At 43.6% G+C, this 25,400-nt stretch overlaps 1 protein-coding gene across 3 annotated transcripts in view; it reads left to right on the top strand.

Annotated features, from left to right (window-relative positions):
• Positions 1-24,402, top strand: part of CLC-F (chloride channel F) — an 83,052-nt gene extending 58,650 nt beyond the window's left edge. For 2 of the 3 annotated variants that reach the window (XM_087392450.1, XM_087392449.1), the window contains exons 7-10: positions 19,957-20,205; positions 21,779-21,991; positions 22,834-23,069; positions 23,643-24,402. In XM_087392450.1, coding sequence (XP_087248576.1) covers positions 19,957-20,205; positions 21,779-21,991; positions 22,834-23,069; positions 23,643-23,715 — 771 coding nt within the window. In that variant the 3' untranslated portion in view covers positions 23,716-24,402. The remainder of the gene's footprint in view (positions 1-19,956; positions 20,206-21,778; positions 21,992-22,833; positions 23,070-23,642) is intronic. The other variant, XR_015543010.1, reaches the window with a different exon arrangement.
• The last annotated feature ends 998 nt before the right edge of the window (positions 24,403-25,400 follow it).

Consider the following 25,400-nt stretch of genomic DNA (forward strand, 5'->3'; position numbering starts at 1 on the left):
AGAGGGAAACCTTGCCGGACTGAACATCGAAGCGTCCAAGGCTCTGATAAATCTCCAGACAAAATGCATGCAGCTTTGCTATCCTATAAAGCTAGAAGATGACATGCTGCAATTTCTGACTTAATCCCAAAGCCTGCATGGTTTGAGCTATAAAATCCCATTGAATGGTGTCAAATGCCTTTGCAATATCCACCTGCAGAATGAGCATGTCTTGCTCAGTGTACTTGGCATACTCAATCCCAACATAAGCATTTGCAATATTATAAGGAATATGCCACCTTGGAATCATACTGAGCTGGATTCAGGCCATCATGTAGATATTCCTTAATCCGATCAGTCACCATTTTGGTGATGATCTTGTATATTACCAGCATCAAATAGGCCTCCAATCAGCCAATGATTCACAAATGGGCTTCTTGGAGAGAAGTTTGACCAATCCTTTCTTCCAAGAATCCGGCATATATTGATTTTGCCAAGTAGTATTGATCATTTGTAGCAAAGGCATTTTTAGTAGATCCCAAAAAGCCAAGAAAAATTCTACCATTTGGCCATCCCAGCCAAGTGATTTCCATCAACCACATGATTTAACAGCATCACTTAACTCTCTTCCAGTGAAAGGAGCTTCCATATCCAAGGCATGTGCCGGTGAGACAATTGGAGTGACATGCTGTAATAATTTTTCCCTTGCTGAAATGACTTCTTGTGAAGGTAAATCTGCTTTCCCAAACTGGAGGAAAAGTGTCAGACACAAGCTGCAGCAAGCTGTGCCTTAGAAGAAGTCCAAATACCATCTGATAAGAAGGCCTTGCAAATATTTTGTGAAGACCTTCTGTAATGCAGCCCTTTAAAGAATGCTTTAAAGGAGCAGCCTTTATCTAAAAAAGCTCTTTGTCGTGCACGTGTCTCCCATTTGGCTATTTTCCTACTGTCATTACATTGCAAATAATATCGTGCCCGACATAAAATCTGATTTTCTTGAGAAGGAAGATTGTTGAATAGACTCAGCTCTGTCAAAGACTGGCATTGAAATTTTGCCTGAGCAACATTGTCCGGCAAGGTCTTCATGTAGCTTTTGCCATAATTACAAATGACTGCTTGCATTCGTGTAACAAAAGATTCCCAAGCAAAATCAATGCCAATGTCAGCCTTATGAGATAGTGGGTGAAACCACATCTTTAACAAGATCCTTGTATGCTTCATGCTCCAAATAGCTATTGTTGACAATAAGCAATCTTCTGTGCACAAGCCTGTATCAGGTATCTCATGGAGACCAATCCTCAACCGCATCAGAATGTGTGAAAGTGTAATCCACCCATAATTGACTGTGAGAAAATCATAGTGTTGAGGATCAACTCTATACCATCAATCCAACTGAGCCCGATAAGTAGACTGAGCATTGTGTTGAAATGTGTAACCAGGCATCATAGGCTGTGATTCGTTCCACAGATCAATAAGAGGAAGCTGAGTCAATAAAGTAGACCAATGTTGAAGCTTAGAGACCAACATGTGAGTGTGACCTGAAGTATTGTCACCTGGTCGAGGAGCATTATTCAAATATTACAAATGAAGGCATGTTGTTTCTAGGGATAACTTTGCATATCAGCCTAAATTAAACCTCTGTTGCGAGAGGGTTGTGGTGCATCTACCGATGCAAATTCAAAGACTTCCCCTTGTATAAGACATTGGATGATGCATCTACCTTGACCATCAATTAGAGCAACCACTGGCTGTAACTCATTTCTCACCAGGAAAACCACTCCTGAAAAAGAATGTTCTCCTGCATAAAAAATATCATAACCAAAAAAATGCCCATGATGACCAGCATACTTATGTTGATTATGCTCTTGCAATGCAACTATGTCAGGGTGCAATTGATGCAGGTATCCCCAAACCAGCTTCCATTTCCTGGATCACATAGACCCTGTACATTGAGAGTAAGACACTTTATCTATGACATCATATTTACAAAGTATTTACATGTAAGAACCCAAAAGATCAAGTTTGCATTTCAACATCAAGATTTGGCCCCCGACCCTGAGATGAAACTAATCTCTGTGGAGAAGATAAAAGAGCAACTACTTCCTCTTCAGGAAAGAGAGTGCAACTTGTTGTCACTGCAGCCCTAGTAATTCCAATTCCTGAATCTTCTTGTGGTGTGTTCCCCCTCGATGACGAGCCATTCCAAGTACGTGAAGGAAGAGGTCTTTGTGTTGTCACTGTTTTTCTTGGAGTCTACCAAGCTTCCTGCAATGTTTTGTCCTTTACTTTGGATTGAGATGTCAAAGGCATCAAAGAAGAAGCATGCTATTGGAGGCAATGGGAGCTTTACCCTTATCTTGGGCTGCACTAACAGGCCTGTTGGACTTAATTTTAGCCATTGATGAGCCCCCAGTATCCTTATGCTGCATTTGAGCTGGCATAGCATCTCGAGGCATCTTGTGTAAAACCAGAGGGCATTGAGAGGCCATGTGTTCAAACTTTTTACATTCAAAGAAGGCACCTGCAAATAACCCCCATTTGAGATTATCAAATGCACTTCCCATTGTCATATGATTCAGTGTAACAGAATAGGAGTCAGGGGTGGGATTATAAGTATCCCAGAGAATGCAAAATCTATTTAAATTTCCATTTGGCCTAGGTGGACAAACCACTTTTCCCAGAGAAGCTGCAATTTTTGGCAAAAGCGAAGCCAAACATTGAGGAAAATTGGGGATAGCCAGGATCTTCAGTCACTTTGCCCATTCCCCACTCTTTATGACTTGGGGCTCGGTGGCTTGGCTTTCTCTTACAGGACCTCAGGTTTTCTATGAGGGACTTGACTCCTCTCGGGCCATTTCGGTTCGACATCATCGGGTTGAGTTCTACTCGTTGGATGTGGTTCCACACCGTCCTTTTACAGCTGTACATGCCTCTGTGGATACTTCTTGGGAGATTATAGCGAGCATAGCAGCCTGGCATATCTGGAGAGCCAGATGCACAGAGGCTATGGAGGGTACTCAGATTCATCCCTCGCACACATTGGCTAGTATCTGGACAGACATCGTACACACTCTGATGGCCGTATGGACGGGTATGCAGGGGGACTCCCGTGCAGCCTCAGCTAGGAGGGCTTCTTTCTTCAGGGAATGGAAGGATTCTCCTTTCTTCTCTGAATCTACTACAGGGTTGAGATGGCACTTTCAGCCTCAGCCTTGGTTTCTTTCTACCTCACTCTGAGGGGTTTTTTATTATCCTCATGATTTCATGATGTATTCCGCTTTGAGCTTGCTCTCGCGGGTTTTTGTTCTTACTTAATAGAAATCTTTTTCATGGAAAAAAAAAAAAACATTGAGGAAAATCAACCACCTCTATCTACAGTGGACAACGATGGTGAATCAGTGCTTGATAATCCTCGGTGGGCTACCATGGCAAAACATGAACCATCTGTTGCCCCTAAAAAAGCGGAAAATGTTCAAGTAGCATCTGTTTATGCAGCTCATCAACCATAATAACTTTAAAAAATCCCCTAGTTGCATAATGCACTTTACGAACAAAACAACCTCTTAGTGTTCTGGCTAACCAGTTCCCGACATCTGCTGCAACCGGCACACGACCTAGGAAAAAGATGATGATAGCATGCTTCGCATATTCCCACACGGGATCAACTATATCATCAACCTCCACCATAATCCCAACTGTGGGGGCGGAATCTTTCCAATCCTTGCAAGTATCTTCAAAACCCTCATGCATAACATCAAAAACCAGCTGTGCCTCAAGAGAGAACTGTATGGAATAGGTCCGTACAGGTACGGATGAAGGCAGAGCTGCAAATGGAGTCGCGAATGTAGAGCCACGGGCGTAGAAGCAAAAAACGGGCGATAGTCACGAGCAAAATTGGGACCTGGAGAGGGCTTCCAAGGCGCTGAAAACCTTACGCGGGCACATTGCTGTAGATGGACGCCATAGCTGAGCGCTCCTCCTTCTCACCACTGCACACACCACACACACACACCCACACACACCACGCCCCCCCCTCCAAGCACCCCCCCCCACACACACACCCAAAAAAAAAGTCAAAATCCATGTATGTTTATATTACAAGAAGCAGTCCCCAAAGAGGAGACGTGATTACCATAGCAGAAGCTCTCATTGTAAGACACTGATGCGCGCGCGCACACACACACACACACTCTTTTTTTTTGGGTGAAATCTTTGATTGCTTATATTATATGTGTAGCAAACTCAAAACAAGGTGTTACAATTACATCAACTGAAAATTTCAGTATATGCCAAAAAGACCTCATGATCTATGTAGCGGGTGTGCAAGCAATCAAAGAAAGATTGCTGCAGAGAACGCCCAAAAAAGCCAAACAGAGAGAAAGTAGGATTACCAAAGACTTTATGATTCCTATATGTCCATAAAGTCCATAGTGCCTAGTAGCGAACCCAAATGAAGAAAGATGAAACTCCGATCTGCATGGATGAAACCCAAATAGCCAGAAGAACTTCCCAAATTGAACAGATGGGAATCTCGCTCGCAGGCGTTGTCGAAGCAAATAAAAAAGTTCTCGAGAGCACGGACAATGCCAAAACAAGTGAGGCATAGTCTGCGATGAAGTAGAACATTTGTGGCAAAGTGCAGGAGCAATGTGTCGATGAGCTAATAGCTGTCTAGATGGAAACACTCCCAAAAAACTCGCCAAAAGAAAACCTGTTGCTGAAGCCGTACTTTATAGGCCCAAAGTTGCTGTAATATTTTCCTCCACCACATGGGTGGGCGATGCATTCGCCAAACAAAATCACCTCTCTCTGAAACCCAAGGTTGAGGCAAAAGGATTTTATACAATGCAGGTACAGTAATCTGAGATAGCCTCAAAGGACGAGAAGAGGACCTTGGAGAAGTCAAAATCCAATCTTCCAGCCAGTCCTGGAGTTCCGAAGGAGAAATCGGAACAAAAGGCGAAAGCATAGAAATAATTTGTCACCACAAAGGACGATAATGAGATTCCAATCCATATGTAGTGGCTGTCTGAGAAAAGGGGAGCACAGTACTAGCATCATCTATAACATCAGCAACTGAGGTGATGGCTTTAAACGAGACAAAGTAGGAACGTCGAGGCTCCTGTAAAGCCAAGGGAGGCTGAAATACTTTCGACCAGTGAATGCTTTCAGCTCTGAAAGAATTCCCAAGCAAAGATTGCTGTCCATTCCATTCTAGATGAGAAAGAACATGCTTCCAGTCAAGAAGCAAGCGGGAGACAAAAGGGCAGCCCAACAAAGAGCCATCAGTGCAGCCAAAAAAGAAATCCCAGTGATCAAGTTGCCAATGACCAAATGCAGAAATACTGATATGAGTGACCAGAGTCCTAATCGTAAGAGCCCAAGGCTGATCACCTTGCAGAAATTGCAGCAACATTTTCGCCCTGTGGGCAAGAATATGCACATGAATATCTTTGATGTTCAATCCACCATGCATCTTGGGAGAACAAATGTGATGCATTAAAAGCAGCTTGAGACTTTTTCTGCCATGTTTGGATCGCCAGAAGATTTCCATGAAGACAGACATGAAGGATATAAAATTGAATATATGCCACAAGGATGGACTGCACTATTGAAAGACGAACGTGCAAAGGTCAGGTTGCCAGTTTCCAATACTCAAGCTTTTTTCGAAGCTGAGCCAAAACCCAATCAGTTTGTCATCGGTGAGTGAGTTCCCACCCAAAAGGGTAACCAAGATGACGAACAAACTGAGTGGGTGGAATGATATCCACGGGCCATAAAAGACTATGCCAGTCTTTGGAATGCAAAGGGAGCAGCTTAGATTTATGAAAATTAACATGAAGACCAGTTGCCAAACCATAAACAGAGAGGGCCTACATCAAAGAACCAAGATCATGGGGCGTATTCTTCAGGGTAAAGAAAGAATCATCAGCATAAGCTTGAGCAACCATGCTGCGATTAGCATCCAATTGCAAGCTTGAAGTGATCCTGTAGCCACAAGATGATCAATATAATGCAGCATAGTATGAGTAGCAATGGAGAGGTCCTCCTAGTTGGGGATTTCAACACAAGGACAGGTGCACGTCAGACATCACTCCTGGATTTCCACTCAGATCCGGTCCTATTACCTGAGATGGACACAGAGGACTCGGGCTTCCCTCGCTCCTCGGCTGACAGTCGCGCTCCCGTTACTGGGTACGGGCAGGCTCTTTGGACCTTGGACGTATACATGACCTGGTCATCTACAATGGACTAGATCGGTGGCCTGCCTCCTCTGGTTTCACATGTTTCCCACATGGCGGAGGAGCCAGTGTCGTCGACTATATTCTGGGATCTCCTGCTTTAGCCCCACAGATCACTGACTTCCGCACTGCACCCTTACCCCCAGGAGCCGATCACACTTACCTTTTCTTTCATATACTTGCGTCCTGAGCCCCTCCCAGCCACACCCCGCACTATACTACCTATCATGATATACACTTCGATCATAACCTCTCACCTGATTACTCAGCCCACCTAGCCTCCCTCCTCAAACACATAGGCACCATACCCTCTCTAGATCACCGAGCCACCCTTATCACCCATTCCCTTCACAATGCAGCCCGCCACATCTTTCCTTCCACTGCCCGGTCCACCCGCCCTCCACCTGCTGGCTCTACCCCTTGCAACAGATGGTATGATGACGAGTGCAAAGCATTACGCCGCACACTCCGACTCACAACCCAGCGAAACGCTAGGGCCAATCCACGTCTCACCAGGGATTATCGTCGACTAGTCCGTCGCAAGAAGCTAGCCTTCCTGCGTCAGAATGAGGATACGCTACTGAGCATTCTGTTTAGCAGCAACTCCAAGGATTTCTGGAGGAAATTCCTAGAACGCCGATCCCCCTCCCCCCTCACGGACACTTCCCTCTGGCACACCTACGCACACACACTCTATGATATCCCTGATCAGCCCCCCCCGACCTCTCAGCCACCCCCCGTCCCGTTTCTTGTATCCTCTTCACAACCCAGGGAGTCACCCACGCAGCACATAAGCTTCATAACGGTCGAGCTAAGGATCATGAGGGCCTATGCACAGAGTTTGTTGCCTATGGCATCAAAACTCTAGCCCCCATCCTGGCAACGCTGTTCAATGAAGCTGTCTGTCACGGGTCCCCCGAGCCTGGACTGTGAACACTATCACACCCATCCATAAAGCAGGAGATCCCATGGATCCAGGGAATTACAGGACCATCATGGTTGGACATGTTATGTCCAAGATCTATGCATCAGTGTTAGATGGCGAGGTCAGTGCTCGCGCAGAGATACAGGGGCTCAGGGCATCCGGATAGGCCGGCTTCAGGATGGATCACTCGACTTACGATCACATTTTTACACTTAGAGGGATCATTGAGGAGGCCAGACACAGGAGACAGAGAGTATATTGTTGCTTTGTGGATTTCCGCAAGGCATTTGACACCGTTCCCCGTGCCCGACTCATCAGACGTCTGCAGGAGTTAGGCTACGACTCGACGATTATCTGGGCAGTACTAGCTCTCTATGAGCGGGTGACGGGGCAGGTCAGGATTGGCACCAGCTGGACCCCAGAGATCACGAGCACTATCGGAGTCAAACAAGGATGTCCCTTGTCACCGACTCTATTTGGCCTCTACATCGACGAGCTCGAGACCACCATCAGGACACTCGGAGGTGCAGGAGGCTGCTCTCTTGCGGGGACTGCCATCCAGATTCTCCTATACGCAGACGATGTAGTACTACTATCCTCTTCTGCTACTGGTCTTCAGCGACACTTGGATGGACTTCAGGCCTTCTGTGATACACATGACTTGAAGGTCAACCTTGGGAAAACCAAGGTGATGATCTTCAACACTTCCAGACCCGCTATGCACCGAGAGTAGTTCCTCTTCGCCGGCGACCCTGTTGAGATAGTTGACTCCTACACATACTTGGGCGTTGTCTTCTCAGGCCCGATCTTCACGATGCGCCCGGCCATGCAGGCCAGGATCAGTCGGGGATACGCCGCTCTTGCCAGGCTCGAGCGACAGTGCTACCACTCCCACTTCCAGGACCCGCGGACCAAGTCTCTCCTTTTTGATTCTTTGGTCCGCCCAGCAGGCATGTATGGTAGCCCTTGGTGGGGAGTCGATCTTTCAGACACAGAGTGGGCTCGAGTTGAGCGCTTGCAGATACTGATGTTTGCTCGGATGATCCGTAGCAAACCATCAGTACCACACCAGATCATTCTAGCAGAGTTCGGCGCCTCACCCCTACAGCTTGATGCGGCTTTTCAGGCTATCGCCTACCTCCACAGAGTCAGGGATTTTGGCTCCTCCGCTGACGGTCGCCTCCGCCTACCTTGGTTAGCCCTATCCTCCTCTATGGCCTTATCCGTTGATGGGGACCAGCGATGCTGGTATAGTCGTCTTTCCAGTTGGTTCACCCGATTGGGCCTCGACTTAGACCGGTTGCCTCCTTTTCAGTACAGCCTTGACGAAAAAATCTCAGAAAACTCTCTCACAAGGTGCTGAATATCTCACAATCACTGAAAAGAAATGAACTCTCAACCCTCACAACTGAAATCTTTCTCTCTTTCTCTCTTTCTCTTGAAGAATGAATACTCAATCTCTCAAAGAACTCTCAAGAAAATGAATGGACGGAAATTTCTCTCACATGAACGAAACTGAATGGAACTTTTCTTCTCTCTACAGAAGTGAACTTGCTCCAAGAACACTCAAGAGAACCTCTTGAACTCTCAATCACTCTCACTCTCTCAAGGATCGCACTGCCTCATCGAAAAGCAAGGGAGCTTTGATACCATGCCAAAATATGAAGAGGGGAGAGGAGAAGAGTGGAGATGAGGAGAGAGGGCACAGCTAGAGAGCACACCACAAATGACTAATTGTACACTAGAATATATACAAACCCTTTTAGGGTTAGGGTTAGGGCATCTAACCCTTTCCTTTATAGCACTCTATATGTATTAGTTCTATGCACATATGATCACATGATGTTGAGCTGATCTCTCAACACCTAGTGCTATGTTTTGCTCCTTACCCTTCTCTCCTAGCACTCTATCTAATTGGTGATTCAATTTCCATGGCTCCAGCACGTAACTCGAGAAGTGTACGGATTTTCCAGCGCTATGTATCTTGTCTCGAGAGTACTGCGATTTTGCTTCAGAAGAGTCTGCGTCATTCGCAAATTGCTCCACGATGCCGAAGTGAATTGCGATTTGGGTTACAGTGATATCAGAGCATGGTTTTGTTACTTTCTTTGGTAGCAATGGTCCATAGACTCTGCAAAGACATCCATGAGTCGCATATTGGGAGACCTCGAAAATTGCGGCGGTTTGCAAGCGGACGGAACTTTCCGCAGGCGGACGAAACTCAGAGCAAGCTTGTAGGTGTGGGGTTTGCAAAAAATTGCATATAATATTTGAAATTTGTTCCATACCTCGGACCAATGGTTGAACCATACAACCAAGAGCTACACCCACCCATACTTCATCACGCATCAGGTCGGCTCTTGTCTTCACCCGTAAGCATTTACCTCGTTGAAAGCAGTATGGGCTTTGCAATTGATTGTTTTAGGCCCAATCAAGTTGATTCGGTGGGTTCATTTTCCCATCTCCCACATCATGGTTTCAGAGCACGGGAGTTCAGCTACCAAAAGGCCTAGTTCAGCCTCTGGGCGAAAGCCTCGATTTCAACATCTATTTTAGTAGATGATGACCAATCAAGTTTCAATAAGGGAGATTAAGAGCTTTCTCTCAATTCTCCATCAAATGACCTCTCTAAGCATTCACATACTTCAAGGAAGTGTTCCTGGAGTCTTGCATCACACCAGAAGCGTCATACTTCAAGAAAAAGAGGGAGGAGCTTGAAGCCTCATAGGAGACGAATCCGAAAGCATGGAAGGAGATCTCCCAGTTCAAGCCCATCCTCTTCTTCTTCTTCTTCTTCCTCTTCTTCCTCTTCTTCTGTATCCCGGGGACGCCCGTCGTAAGCGCAAAAGGAGATCCAGATCTCGAAGCAGAGACTTCCAAGGAAGGTGGTAAGTCGGTTAAGTTTACTACTTTTAATGGAAAGTATGGAGCCACTCAAAATGCTTTGTAGTTCATTCGTGAGTTTGATGTAGCCTTCAAAACGGGGCACTATTGCGAGAAGTCCAAGTTAAAGATTGTAATTCTTCACCTGACAAACAGTGCCAGTGCTTGGTAGGGAGCTCTTTTAGTTGCAGAAGAGGCTCCAAAGACATGGAAAGGCTTTAAGAAGCATTTTTAAGTAGTTTTTGCCCAAGAATTTCTTTGATGATGTTCATACAGCTTGGGAAAGCGTGTGCATGGAAGCCTTCGAGACATATAATCAAAAGTTTTGGACAGCTTATCTTTAGATCACACCCTTCAAAGAAATTTCAGAAAAGATGAAGCTTCGGAAGTATCGAGCGGGATTACTTCCCAACATACGAACTCCAGTAAGCATTGATTCAAAGAAGACGAAGCTCCGAGATTTGATGCATTGAGCTTCTGTGGTTGAACTGTTAAGGGAAGACCTCCTTCACACTAGGTAGAAAAAGGGAAGGGTGTGGATACTAGCAAGAGGATTGTGGCACCAACCCAAGGCTCAAAGAGATTTCAGCCTCGGAAGCCGAGGGGCCCATTCAAGCCTTTTAGTGGGAAGTCAAAGTTTACTTGAGAACAAATTGAAACCTTCCGAAAGGAGGGTAAGTGTTTCCATTGTGCAAAAGAAGGGCATATGGCTCCTCCTTATGCAGGGCATCGAGGTATTCTGTCTACTACACAGGCCATTGAGAGATATTTCTTTTGGCCAGGGATGCGGAAAGACATTCACAAGTTTGTAACTGAATGTCTTACGTGCCAAAAGGTAAAGTATGATAGGCACAAGACCCTAGGACTTCTCATGCCGTTGCCCATACCGTAGGGACCATGGGAAAGCATCGCCATAAATTTCATCTTTGATCTTGCTAGATCCAGATACGGGAATGATGGGAATTGACAGGTTCAACGAGCATGCCCGTTTAATTCCAATAGGAAAAACTATTAAGGCAGACCACATGCCCATATTGTTTTTGGCACAGATCTTCAAGCACCATGGGATGCCTAAGTCGATTGTTAGTGATCGAGACCCCATGATGACTAGTTTATTCTAGAGAGCATTATTTGATAATATGGGGACGAAGTTGGACTTTTCATCTTCTTTTCATCCTCGGTCAGACAAACAAGATGAGAATGCCAATTCCATGGTATTGGATCTTCTCAAGTGTTATCCATTCGAGAAAAAGGTCGAACGGGAAAGTATCTTCCTCTTGTAGAATTTGCATACAATAATGCTGTTCATAGCTGCACAGGAAAAGGCCCATTGGGAAGTTATTTATGGAAAGGTGATTCTGCCACTTATTCTCAGAACGAAGGACGGGATATTTTCAGCCGACCAGTATGTCCGAGACTTAGATACAGCTTACTCTCAAGTTCGGACAGCAATTGAAATATCTCTCAACAAAAGCAAAAGAAGGCAACAGACAAGCGCTGGAGAGAGATGAATCTCTAAGAAGGAGATTGGGTGTTACTAAAGTTTGAAAAAGCATGACTCAGAAAGATGAAAGGAAAAGAGAAAGTATACCCAATGTTGTCTCCCTGGTATTATGGACCATTCAGAGTTAGCGAGGCTATACATGAAGTCGCTTTTTGAATAGATCTGCTCGAGACTTGGGAAGATTCACAACGCTTTTCATGTGAGTCTTCCAAAGAAGTATCAAGGACTAGAACCCACATAACTAGTTCAAGAAGAATCACCTGAGGTGAAAGAGATGGAGGAGATCCTCCAACCAGAACAAATTGTATATCACACAGAGAAGAAGCCGTAAGTGAGACTTCTTCCTTCTCTTCCACTATCTTCACATGGTATCAAAGCCTAGTTCGTGGTAAGGAGCCCTCGGTGACTTTATTTTTTTGATTTGAGGCCATTTCGGGGCCCGTTTTGGTGGCGCAAGCGGGCACTGAGAAAAAGGTCCTGTTTTTGCTGCGCGACCACTGCTCTGCAGGTCGGTGAAAAGTTGCCGCAGAAATTGCATCGTATACTTATGCGCAGAGATATTGGGAGTTACAGAATCATCCTTCTTGCCTGTTGATGCAAAATCGTCACTAGGAAGTGACTGTGTGGTCAAATATCACTTTTGTCAGTTTTGCAGATTTGCCCTTGTGAGACAGAAGTTATGTTTTTTGCAGTGACAGAATATTTTGCAGTGTTCTGTAATCGCGTCTGATTATCTTTCACAGATTGTTACTGAAAAGCTTGACAAGAACAACTTCCAAGCATGGAAGTTTAGAATGACGAATTTTCTTATGGGAAAAGACTATTGAGAGTTCATTACAGGAAATGAAGAACCAGCTCTTCCTAATGTTCCTAATCAACAAGAAATGCATGCATTTAAAGGATGGCATGAGAGTCAAAAAAGCTATGTATTGGCTGTCTATCAGTATTTCAGATTCTATGATTGTGCATATTCAGGATGCAAGTATGCTAAAGAAGGCATGGGATACTTTGGCAAAAATGTACAGCACAAATACGCAAGACAGGAAAATGCAGCTCAAGCACGAGTTGCACAATGTACAGAGAGAAAATATGAGCATCAATGACTACCACATGAAGGTGAAGAAAATTGCAGATGCACTTGCTTTCATTTGGTCGCCAGTGGAAGATAATGATTTAGTTTCTGTGACCTTGAATGGTCTAGGAAAGGATTATGCACAGTTCCGGACATTCATTGCTGTAAGTGAAAAATTTTCTGATTTTGAGGAGTTGTTTGCTCTTCTAATTTTTGAAGAGCAGCGAAATGGTGGTGTATCTTCTTCAGGAGGAACTTTAAAAGAAACTGTCTTCTACTCAAATGCTGGAAGAGGCAGAGGCAGAGGCAGAGGCAGAGGCAGAGGCAGAGGTAGAGGTAGAGGTAGAGGAGGCCGATCTGGAGGCCGTGGTAGAAATCAGAATATGCAGCAAACTCAAGAAAACCAGTCCTATGGAGGAGGACGTGGTAACTCTAGAGGCAGGGGGAGCCAAAGAGGTTGTGGTGGATGATAGAGAGGTTAAAATGAAAACAACAATGTTGAATGCTACTATTTTGGTAAAATGGATCATATGGCTAAAGATTGTTACAAAGAGGAGGACGTGGTAACTCTAGAGGCAGGGGGAGCCAAAGAGGTTGTGGTGGATGATAGAGAGGTCAAAATGCAAACAGCAATGTTGAATGCTACTATTTTGGTAAAATGGATCATATGGCTAAAGATTGTTACAAAAAGCAGAATGACATTATGAATGAAAAATTGCAGCAAGGCAATTATGTATCCTCTAGTAGACAGGGTGATGACAAAAATGAGCATTTGTTTATGGTGCAGCACATGACCAATTCTGTGACAAGTGTAGAAAGTAATAATGTGTGGTATGTTGACTCAGGTGCGTCAAACCACATGACAGGTCATGCAGAATGGATGCAGGATGCAAGGAAAATGGAAAGACCAGGATTTGTGAAGACTGGTGATGATACTGCACATCCTATTGTGCAGATTGGTAAAATTCCTTCGTCTATGCAGGATGGGAAAAAGAAATACATGTCTGATGTATTTCATGTCCCGAATATCACCAAGAACTTGGTTTCTGTTGGTCAAATGGTTGAGCAGGGCTTGCAGGTCAAATTTAATTCTCATGGATGCTTTGTTGAGGATATGAAAAATAACAGTCGCTTGATAGCAAAAGGAAAGAAGAAGGGTAGGATGTTTACATTGGATGCGGACATGCCTGAATTGAGTGTAGCAATGTTTGCACATGGGATCGGTGTAGTTGCAGATATTGATATCTGGCATAAACGCATTGGTCATGTTAATGTATAACGACTTAAATCAATGCAGGTCTAAAATATTGTTGCATGATTGCCTAAATTCAAGGTTGCAGAAATGCATAAGGTATGTGAAGCCTGTCAATTTGAAAAACAGGCAAGGAAACCATTTCCTAGGCATGTTCAAGAGAGTAAGAAGCCATTGGAATTAATCCACTCTGATGTGTGGACTACTAAAGCTGCATCTATTGGAGGCTGTCATTATTTTGTCACTTTTATTGATGACTATAGCAGAAAAGTTTGGGTGTATTTTATGAAAAAGAAAAGTGAAGTTTTTGGGCATTTCAAAGCTTTTAAAGCTATGGTTGAAAAAGAAACAGGCCTGTAAATAAAATGCCTAAGGTCAGATGGAGGGGGAGAGTACCTCTCAAATGAGTTTGCAAGGTTTCTACAGGAGCATGGCATAAAGCAGCAATATTTATGCAGTCATACCCCACAGCAAAATAGACTTACAGAAAGGAAAAACATGCATATTAGAGAGGTATCTCGGGTCATGCTAAATGAAAAAAACCTATCAGATTATTATTGGGCTGGAGCAGTTGCTACAGCAGTTTACATAATGAACATGACTCCCACTGCAACAATACATGGCATGATGCCAGAGGAGATGTATACTGGTAGGAAACCATATATTTCTCATTTGAAAATTTTTGGTTGTATTGTCTATGTTCATGTGCGAGATAAGTTGAGGTCCCAGTTGGATCCAAAAGCTGAGAAGTGCATCTTTATTGGTTATTCTTTGCAGTAGAAAGGGTATAGATGCTATAACCCTTCTACTCATGAGTTTACAGTAAGCAGAGATGAGATAATGTTTTTGATGAGATGAGCGGCTAGTATAAATCAGTAAATGTGATTGATGATGTAGATGCACAAAATGGTAATGTTACACAGAATTTACAGCAGCAATCACAAAATATTAGTGGACCTGCAGTGTCCTCTAGCAGTGGTTCACATACCTCGCCATGGATAGGCAAATTGAGATCAAGAGAATCTCCTCAAAGCAATATAGATAGTGGTATGCAGGTATCACGAAAAGAAAAAGAGAAGGTAGATTGGCCCATGTTTGATGTGAATGCAGGTCACTCTTATGTGGATGGTGAATCCAGTGGCTCACAATAGAGCATTGATGATGAGTTGGGTATTACTTCTGTTGTTACACCTGGAGTAAGGAAGACCAGGGATGTTTTGAGAGCACCTGCAAGTGAGCCTACTTTGCGCAGGTCTACCAGAGCTAGGTATCCTTTGGATAGGCTGAAATATGATGGATTTACAGCCACTCACTATGCCTATATGGTCAAAGTGATACAGGAACCAGAATCCACTTCTTTTGAGCAAGCCATGGGAAAAGAAAAATGAGAGAAAGCCATAGCTGAAGAAATGGATGCCTTGGAAGCAAATGCTATATGAAAATTGGTACCTTTGCCTAAAGACAAGAATGCAATTGGCTGTAAGTGGGTTTATAAGGTGAAGCACAATGCAGATGGTTCTGTGAACAGATACAAGGCAAGATTAGTTGTCAATGGGTATGCACAGACATATGATATTGATTATGAAGAAACATTCAGTCCGGTTGCAAGGATGGCAACCGTAAGAGCAGTCATTGCTATGGCTGCATCAAAGGGATGGTCTTTACATCAGATGGATGTAAGGAATGTCTTCTTGTATGGTGATTTGCAAGAAGAGGTATTTATGGAGCAGCCATCAGGTTATGTTCATGCTATTCATCCTGAGTTTGTTTGTAGGTTGAAGAATGCCTTGTATGGCTTGAAGCAAGCATCTAGAGTATGGTCTGACAAGATAGGACAGTATCTTGTTACTATTGGCTTTCACATTTTCAAGGCAGATTTCTCACTTTATGAGAGAAAAACAGAGAAATGTATTATGCTGCTTGTCATTTATGTTGATGATTTGATCATTACAGGTGATAGTGATGAAGATATCCTTCATGTGAAAATGCTATTGAAGTAGAAGTTTGAGATGAAGGATTTGGGAGAGCTGTGCTATTTCTTGGGCATTGAGGTGATTAGATCACCAAGTGGGATATGGCTCTTGCAGAGGTAGTATGGATTAGACATGCTGTCCAAATATGGGATGATAGGCTGTAAGTCTATTTCAGTTCCTTTGGAGCAGAATGTGAAGCTGAGCGCAGATGCAGGTGAGCTTCTGGAAGACCCTACTATGTACAGACACATAGTAGGAAGTTTGATTTATATGACTATTACCAGGTCAGATTTGAGCTATGCTGTTGGATTGGTAAGTTAGTTTATGCAAGCTCTAAGGAAACTGCATTTGGATGCGGCTAGACGCATACTCAGGTATGTGAAGTTCACATTGCAGTATCGACTATTTTATGAGGCTGGGGTTCAGATACAGTTGCATGGACACAATGATGCTGATTGGGCTGGTAGTATTTTTGATAGATGATCTACCAATGTATATGTGTTCTCTTTTGAGAGTGCTGCAGTCACTTGGAGCAATAAGAAACAGCTTACAGTTGCCTTGTCGAGCACAGAGGCTGAGTACAGGGGTGTAGTAATGGCTGCATGTGAGGTAGCTTGGTTGCATAAGCTACTTTATGGTATGCATCAGTCTACAGATGGGCCAGTTGTCATTTATTGTGACAACATGAGTAGTATACACTTGGTAAATAACCCAATCTATCATGTTAGAACAAAGCACATTGAGGTGCATTATCACTATATGTGTAGGAGAAGGTTTTACTAGGTCTTATTGATCTAGTTTATGTCAGCACAGAGGATCAGGTAGCTGACATATTCACGAAGACATTGGGCGCAGAAGTTCAGAGACTTGCTTGGTGTGCAAGAATCGGGATTGAGCTCGAGGGGGAGTGTTGAGATATCGAGCTCCACTCGTGATATGCCAGGGTAACCGTTGTGCATCTATGTCACCGACTTGTTAGCTGCAGATGCGGTTGGTACACGACCCATGAATAATAGCTGGATGACAGCTATCCTTATGTACTCTAGTTCGTGGCTCAGTTAGTATGCCATCTTTGTTAGCTGAGTTTAGTTTGAGACCCACATATGGGGTTCTTCTATTTCTTTGTACTAGAGTTCTTTTGGCTTTTACAACTAAGAAGAGCAAAACTGTTTTCAGCCTCGACCTTTGTGTGTATTCCCTCATTCTGTATGTGAGAAAGATGCAAGTGAGACTCCTTCCTTTTCTCTCACTATCTTCACAGAAACTTGAAGCATCATGCATGCTGCATAAGTCATGACTTAATAGCACTAAGCAGATGCTAAGTAGCAAAATTTGTCACTTTAAGCAATGTATATATAATTGTATTATGTCTAAAACTTTATTTTTTACACATAAATTGTACTACATTGCCGCTTCTCATTTTCTTGTTTCGGTTTGGGTCGAAAACTCCGTTTTTGGCATTTTTGCCGTTTTTATTTTGGTTGGTAACTATGCTGTTGCTGTGAATGCTCCCTCGGAGCTATAGTAGTTTTGTTACTATGATGATTGCAGGACTGATAGTGGCACTAGGGTCTTTCGAGGAGATAGTTCCTTTGTCGTTGCAAGAAGAAGTTCAGGGTAAAGCCCTACTAGCTCAAGACAAGAGCAAAGGCAAGGGCAAGGGTAAGTCTGGCAAAGGCAAGCCCAAGAAGGACAAATTTGACGAAGGAGCGAACTCTTCGGATAAAGAGAACAAGAAGAGGAAAAAAGAATTCTATTGTGATGAGCCAGGGCATTTTGTGAAGGACTGCAGAGAGAAAGAGGCTGATATGAAGAAGGGGGCCAGCTCAGAGTCCAAGGAGTCAAACTCGGCTTAGGTTATGGTCAAAGAGGAACTTTTCTTGGTGGCATCTCGCAGTGCTGCTGAGACTTAGTATATGGATCCCGTTACTGTCAGGATGCCCGACATTGAGGGATGGTCAGAGGAGTCGCCAGAATCTTTTGTAATGGACAGTGATGAGTGCCCGGAGCCATTTGGGTGCTTGGCTCGTGTTGTTGACGTAGGGGGTGATTCTTCGATAGGATCTGAGGAAATAGGGTTAGATAGAGGTTGTGACTTAGAGGGGGCCAGCTCAGAGTCCAAGGAATCAAACTCGGCTCAGGTTATGGTCAAAGAGAAACTTTTCTTGGTGGCATCTCCCAGTGCTGCTGAGACTTAGTATATGGACCCCGTTTTTACTGTCAGGATGCCCGACATTTAGGGATGGTCAGAGGAGTCGTCAGAATCTTTTGTAATGGATAGTGATGAGTGCTCGGAGCCATTTGGGTGCTTGGCTCGTGTTGTTGACGTAGGGGGTGATTCTTCGATAGGATTTGAGGAATTAGGGTTAGACAGAGGTTGTGACTTAGAGGGGGACAACACAGAACCACACATGAAGCTTTATGGTCCAGGTAATCTAGATTTATGCTTGGGATATAATGTTCCAGGTTTGTTGTTTGGTTGTAGACCTAGCTAGACGGAGGGCGGGTTGAAACAGACCCTTGAGAGCATGGTGCTTGGAGGACTTCAGCTGTTCACCCATCATGAGGGGGACAGTCGGAGGATGCTGGTGCCTGGAGTGCGTGCGGAACTGGACTTGGCAGAGCAGGAGACACTAGAGATAAAGCTAGAAGACTATGACAACACCAAAGTGTTCTTGAGGGCTACGACATGGGAGCTATTGGAGCATCTTCATCGACGGATTGGGATCGCGGGCCAAAGTGTGTCGGTGAGAGGAGGTGTTGGATTAGGGTTGGTCACCTCCCGACATGTGAGCCCTCGAATGAGGAGAGCATAGGGGAGGGAGACCTAGGGACAGAGCTACCACAAGGGCATCTGATTGGATACCATGTGGGCAGCATGTCCAGAGGAAAGAGGGGGCTGCCACATGGGCAGCACCTCACAGCAAAACAAAGAGAGAATATGGGGCTGCCATGTGGGCAGCACAAGGAGAAATACCTGGCTATTTGGACAGGTCCTCAGGAGGCGGATGACATCAGCAACAGATCGGATCGCAATGTCAGCAGTACAGATGCTTGGTGCAAGTGTACGGACCGGTACATGTGGCTGTATGGAAGCAGGACAGAAGGTACATGGCCGAATCTATGGCAGAACAGCAGAGGCTTGTGTGCGATGGGCTGGGTTTGGACCTGATTTGGGGCAGGAAAGAACCCCACCAGGGTTGGAAAATCCTGGGATAGTGGCTGTGATCACATGGGCAGGCAGGCCAGCATAGCCTGGCTATAAGGCTTGAAAGCCAGCCTACCAGGCCAACCTGGTGGTCGGCTAGTTAGGGCTGGAGTGGGACTGCTGGGTCAGCCAGTACACCCCTATTGAGTTGGCCAGTTAAAGGGCTGTTGGGGCCTCATAAATCATCACTTGGAGCAGCAGATCCAGAGCAAAAGGAGAAGCGACAGGGCTTCCCTTGGGCCTACATTCAGGATGTGAAGGAGGCATACAGGAGGCTGGAAATTCAGCTCAAGAGAAGCTGCCCACCTAGGCTGACTAGTCGGCTAGCAAGGTGGAAGGATCACCGGACAGAGAGTCTTCATAAGCTCAGAGGAGCATGCAGGCTTAGGGATCTAGGAGTGCCAAGAAGATAGTAGGAGAGCTTTGGTAAGATCAGAGGACCACGGTTTTTGGTGGGACTCTGCATGTCTTTTTTATTGTGTCCGGGTTTGGATGGAAATATGTCATTGTGGGGTTCTATATTTGTCTTGGATGTACTGTCTATGTAGTATGTACTAGCTTGCACACACATATATGGTTGTGCAGTACACACAAGTAAAGAAGTTTGATTCCATAGTGAAACACTTCCGTGTGTAATTCCTAGGGCGCTCTATCAGTCTTTGGGATACCCTTTGGTTCGATATCAATTCAACAAGGAATTAAATATTTTGTCTTTCTGTTCCTTCTACAAATTTATGGCATTGAAACAAACATCATCCATTGTTTCGTGAAGTAGCTGTTTTCAGAAAGCCATTTATTTATATCTATTTAATTTTTTGCTTTGCCCTGTCAAGTATCTTTGAAGGCACAGTTTGCTGGTATTGCACAAGTGCTAGCAATTAATGGGCACTGACAGATTGGATTCAACCTTTTTATTAGGGGGCAGTGGGACTTGCCATTTGGGTAGCAGCTGTGGCAAATCAAAGGAGGTCTGGGCAACGAAATGCTTTAGCAAGTTCATGGACTTCTTTGAATGGTTACACATCAGTCTCAAGCAGCATGCAACTTGGACATGGCCAACGTGCATGGGTTATGAAAAGTGATGAAATGGGAGTGGAACTATGTACAATTGACGGTGCCGTTGGTCCGGATGTGATCACAGAAGAAGAGCTTTTGGAGGAGTTGAAGGTAAACCTGGTCTTCCATGAATGTGAAAATTAAGATACTTTTGTATTTATGTTTATGAATACGAAAATTAAGATACTTTCTGTATTTATGCTTATGAATACGAAAATGGGCATATCTAATTGCATGTGGCTTGCATTTGTCTTTGGGCGCTGATGATCTAAGTAGGGATATCATTACATGCTCTTTGTGCTATTAATATCACAATTGACCATGTATTGGATCTCCTTATTTGAATATTGCACCTATATTTTCATTTAGTGCATTGGAAAGGAGAGTTCTTTTTATCAATGACATGCAAATGTCTTTTGAGGTATCATTCACATTGCAGATGCTGCTTCCAACCTCCCTCTCCAACATTTTTTTGAATCTTTAGTAAGCTTGTTCAAATTATGAATTCACATTCCTCCACAATTGTTGTGATTGAAAGAGTTTTGTATCAATTTCTTTTGTGAAGCTTTTGTCCCTACACCTTGCAAGTTCAGCATGGACGAGTCTGGGACTGAAGGCCTAACTTCAAGGCTCTAATGTGAACTCTATATTGAGTTTCATAGCTTTACATGGTCTCATTTCTGTCTCCTGATGGGTTGAATGAATTTTGAAGTTACACCTGTGCCTGATGTAATAGTCCTCTTGAAATGATCAGTCAAAAGTTCCTATGAATACTGGTGATGCTGTGAGGGACCAATTATCTTCATCAGGGCATGCCCTTGTAACTCTTTCTGAAGTGGCAAGGCATCGGTGTGGAAGAAATGGAAGCCTCGCTTAGTCGTCGTACACTTCATTCCACTGGCTTGGTACATGTATCAATCTCCTTGCTTCTTCATGCTTTTAGTTGAGAGCAGTGTTGCCGGGTGATCTCTAGGAAGACCCAGGTCCCGCAGTGACTTTCATGTGAAGAGGTTTGAATGGATTGCCGTTGCTCATCTAGCATAATTTTTATTTTCTGTTGATTGAATCTTCCAGCTGTGACTGTAGGGAGGTCCTCCCTGCCCATTTTGCTCGTCCTGAGCCTAGACCAGTTTCATTAAGAGTGGAATTCCTCTCTCCATTGTAGCTCTTGAGTCTCAACTCTAGTGCTCTCTGAGTACATGATCTGCTCTATGTCTAGCTATTTGCAAGGTTTTATTCCGATGGAGGCAGAATCTTCCCATGACTTTATGCCACCACATGGGTGCCAGGCCCAGAGTTGTTAATTTTCCCATGCATGAATCAGAATCTGGAACTCCCTATGCATTTGTTTGAATGCCAGCATAGTTTGAGAAGCTTTATCATCCTTGATTCGTGATGTAACATGGAATGCTGCACACGTTAATGCATATAGAATTCGTATAGGTGGATGATTGTCTAACTCTGCATAACACTTTTAATGTGCCTTCTCTAAATCAAAATTTATCTGCTATGGTGCGGTACCCTTCTAGTCCCCTGTTAGTCCCTTTTGTGATCTTCTGAAGGTATATTGGCAACATTTGAATCAGTGGCTTATGTACATATTGATCTTTCTTAGTTTGATTTGCTTACCAATTGCACGTGTTAAGAACACGTCGCAGACAAATAATTGTGTTTTTCAAATTAGGTTGGGCAAGCAATGTCAAAGCATTTTGCGAAGGTCCATGCAATGGCCACAGTGAAAGAGGCAGTCAGAGCCATGCTTGATATCCAGCAGCCATGTGTTCTTGTTGTGGATGAAAATGATCTGCTAGAGGGTATCATGACTCAATCAGATTTGCAGCGGGTTGTTCTTAGAGCAGCGATGGCTAGTTCCCAAGGTGATACCACCATTTTTGATGTAAGTTTCCTACATTTAAATGTTGCAGTGGGCACTGTACTTTATCATCCATGTGGCCTTCCCCTTTTCTGTTGCCTTCTATCCATTGCATGTCACTCTCACTATCTGCTGCTAATCATAAGGTAGAAATGTCTGTTTTTAAACCATTTTCCTTCATCAGGAATGCATGGCATAATTTGCACCCCAGATTCAAAATTAAGAGGTGCTTAGGGGAAGTGCCTAAACTTTGAAAACATTTTTATTCATTAATTGTGTAATCTCTATTTTTGAATCTAATGATGAAGCTATACCACATTAGTTCTTTATTACATCCTTACCAGAGTGCGCATGGATTATATTCGGAGGAACACGCAAAAGAAACTTCCTGAACTGTATTTATCAGATTTTACTAGATAGGTGTCAGTAGATTAAAAGATATCGTCCATTGGGACAGAGAGGTTTTTTAAAAACAGATCAGTTTAAGTTTTGTCTTCGATAGCAGTAAATGAAAATTTAAGGTGTTTTAGAGCTATGGAACATGGCCCGTCAATGCATACATTTTGCCCATGCTTTGAGGACTCGTTATTTCAAACTTGCGCTATATTCTAAACTGCAATGGATAAAGGTTTGCATTGAGTTTTGGGAAATTATAATAAATAATTTCACAAAGACTTCAAACGTTTCCAGATTAGTTGGAACAACGATGAAACATAAGAAGCATATGTTTGATTCAGATATAAGAACAGGCTGAGACACATGGATAAGGCTGCTTGGTTGTAGAATGTGAATGCTGTTCCTTTTTTAAATTTGCAAAAAAAGCATGAATGCTGTTTTGAAGCTATTTTTGAAAATGTGACTTTCAGGTAAATAGTACTCTTGTGGCAGCCGTTTGCACAGGAAATCATGGCAGTAGTGAGGATGATGAAGATGACTTGGTGGTATGCTATCCAGACATGAGTTTAAAGGCTGCCCAACAGCTATTTGCTCTGAAAGGTGTCAAGCAACTTCCTGTTGTATTCCGAGGAGGAAGGCGGTGGCAAGATCGGGGCCGCAAGCTTTCTGCACTTCTTACTCTGGATGACATCTCTGTTTGTCTCAGGTTTGCTTCTTGCTTTCTGACAGTGGAGGTCCGAATTTTTAGGCCGAAAGTGCATCTCATATGCATGTTGGTTTCGATCTTATGTTTTCACAAGATCAAAGGATTGTTGGTAATTATGTGCTTGTTTGGACACAGTAAGAACATTCAGAAGTTTATTGGAGGGGCCTGGGATCAGACTTTTTGTTTTATTAGAGCAAGCGTCAGTTGAAACATCAATTGTCTTCTTGGTTGAGTGAGTGTTTATGCTGAATGTCTGCATAGGTTTAAACAGTCTGCATATCAGTGAGGCCTTGAGGGCTGTCTACTGACTCAATCATGACTCTCAACCATTTGAGTCGCTGATTCTTGGTTTCACAGTTGAAGCTTTCTTGCATCCATCCTAGCTGCTGCGTGTAAGCTCTTCTAGTTCAATCAACATAGACAGTTGTAAGGTGGCTTGCGGCATTAGACTTCCCTAAAGCCAGAATCTAGTACAAATTGAAGACTAATCATTAATTTGTAGCAGAGGCATGTAATTGCATATATCTAGTTACTATTTCAGAAACTTACTGTGAAACTTGGACATTTCTGTAGAAGGGAGGCAACCAAGCGAGTATTGGCGCTTGTGAGAAATGAGGACGAGGAGGATCTGAATTTTGGACACTAGAGATGCCAACCGTTAGACTCATACCAACTCAGCTGTCTCATAGACCATGGCATCTGGTAACAAGAGTAATGTATAATAGGCACAAGCAACAATGAAAGAAAGCAGTAAGATGCTTATTTCTGGCACTTATGCAGGGTTGCACTGGGTGATCTTTAAAAGGATGAAAGGACACGCATATTGTTCCAGCTTTTACCTTACGAAATCATGGTTCGCTCACACCTTGGACATTAGGTGGTGCAAAAAATCAATACTAGTCTTACAAAGGTATATTAGCTGGTGCAAAAAAAATCAATACTTTCATGATGGCAACCTTTCTTAAAGATTACACTACAGAGATATCCTCTAATTGCCTTGTCAGCATGCCCTGCTACTGTGTTGTCACTAAAGGAGACCTTAGCAAGGTGATCTACAGTTTTACCATTTTACTACAAGATGTAAAGGCTCCTCATAGATCATCATTACAACAAAGGTTTAAACCTTGTAGTCAGCCAAGGTGTCAGTACACAAAGATTCTGGGAATTTTTGAGCCTAGACAGCAGCTCATGCTCAGTTACTGATGAGATTCACATGGGTTTCTTTCCTGAGTATTAACTTTCCTTCCAGATTGTCCTTTTCTCTCTCTCTCTCTCTCTCTCTCTCTCTCTCTCTCTCTCTTTCCTTTTGTGCTTCTGCCCATCTTAAAATAGCTCTCAATTTAAAAGGTTGTATTCTAATCCTATGGATGTATTTATATTACTTTCCTGTTGAGTTCTGCATTGGATGGTGTTTATAGTTCTTGAAGCATCTTTGTACCTTGTGTAATCTGCAAGTACTGCTTCAATAGTACGCGTGCTGTCCTCTCAGCAGCTTCTATGCTTTTGTGGAGCGACATGGGGGTCTGTTTATTATCTGGCTCCGTGTTACATAATTCGTAGTAATGGTCATCAGTGAAGAGCAGTGGCATGATGGGATTATGGAGTGTCAAATGTATTGTGCGTAGTATCTAAAAGCTGATGTGCTGGGGGGATCATGAAGAAGCAATCTCAGAAAATATATGGCTATTTGGGACACTACGGCTGTCTAGTCTCCCTGTCCAGTAGGGAAAAATTGATTTAGATGTATGTAATGCTGTCGGCTAGCTTCCATTCTCTGAAGGCTTGTGACAGCTCAAAGGTGAAAATTTCATTGTTTTTGCCTTTGTCTCGTGGAAATATTTTAATTTGACCGTAAGGGAAGGGGGGTGGGGCGGGGCGGGGGGGGCCGGGGCGCGGGGGGGGGGGGGTTACACGAAATTCTCAGTTTCGTCTCTGTTTTAATTTGCTGTAATGGTGCATTCACATCTAGAGATTTTCGGTTTCCGGGAGAAGTTAACATGCAAAAGTGACATGGAGTTTCTCTATGAGGTATTATTAGTTTCAGAAATTTGACCTCAATATTGATGCCCTACGTGGAGGAAATATATGTGCTATACAACCAAGTACGTAATAACATTTGCATCTTGGCCTTCGAAATTCACCGTATGGTGTATTATTCATCTAACAAGGTCTTCGGCTATGTATTGCGCATCACGTGAATCCTTTCTGAGAATCTCAGATCTTGTCAAGCGATATCAGAGCCAACTGGAGGCTCTGGTTTGAACTGAACGTCAGCTTGCCATTAAGAAGTTAAGCGGTAAGAATTTTCCGTCCTGGCAATTGAACACTTGA

Source organism: Dipteris shenzhenensis, chromosome 21, assembly GCF_047967505.1.
Source record: "Dipteris shenzhenensis isolate YYH24624 ecotype China chromosome 21, Dip_SZ_1.0, whole genome shotgun sequence".
Lineage (NCBI taxonomy): Eukaryota > Viridiplantae > Streptophyta > Polypodiopsida > Gleicheniales > Dipteridaceae > Dipteris > Dipteris shenzhenensis.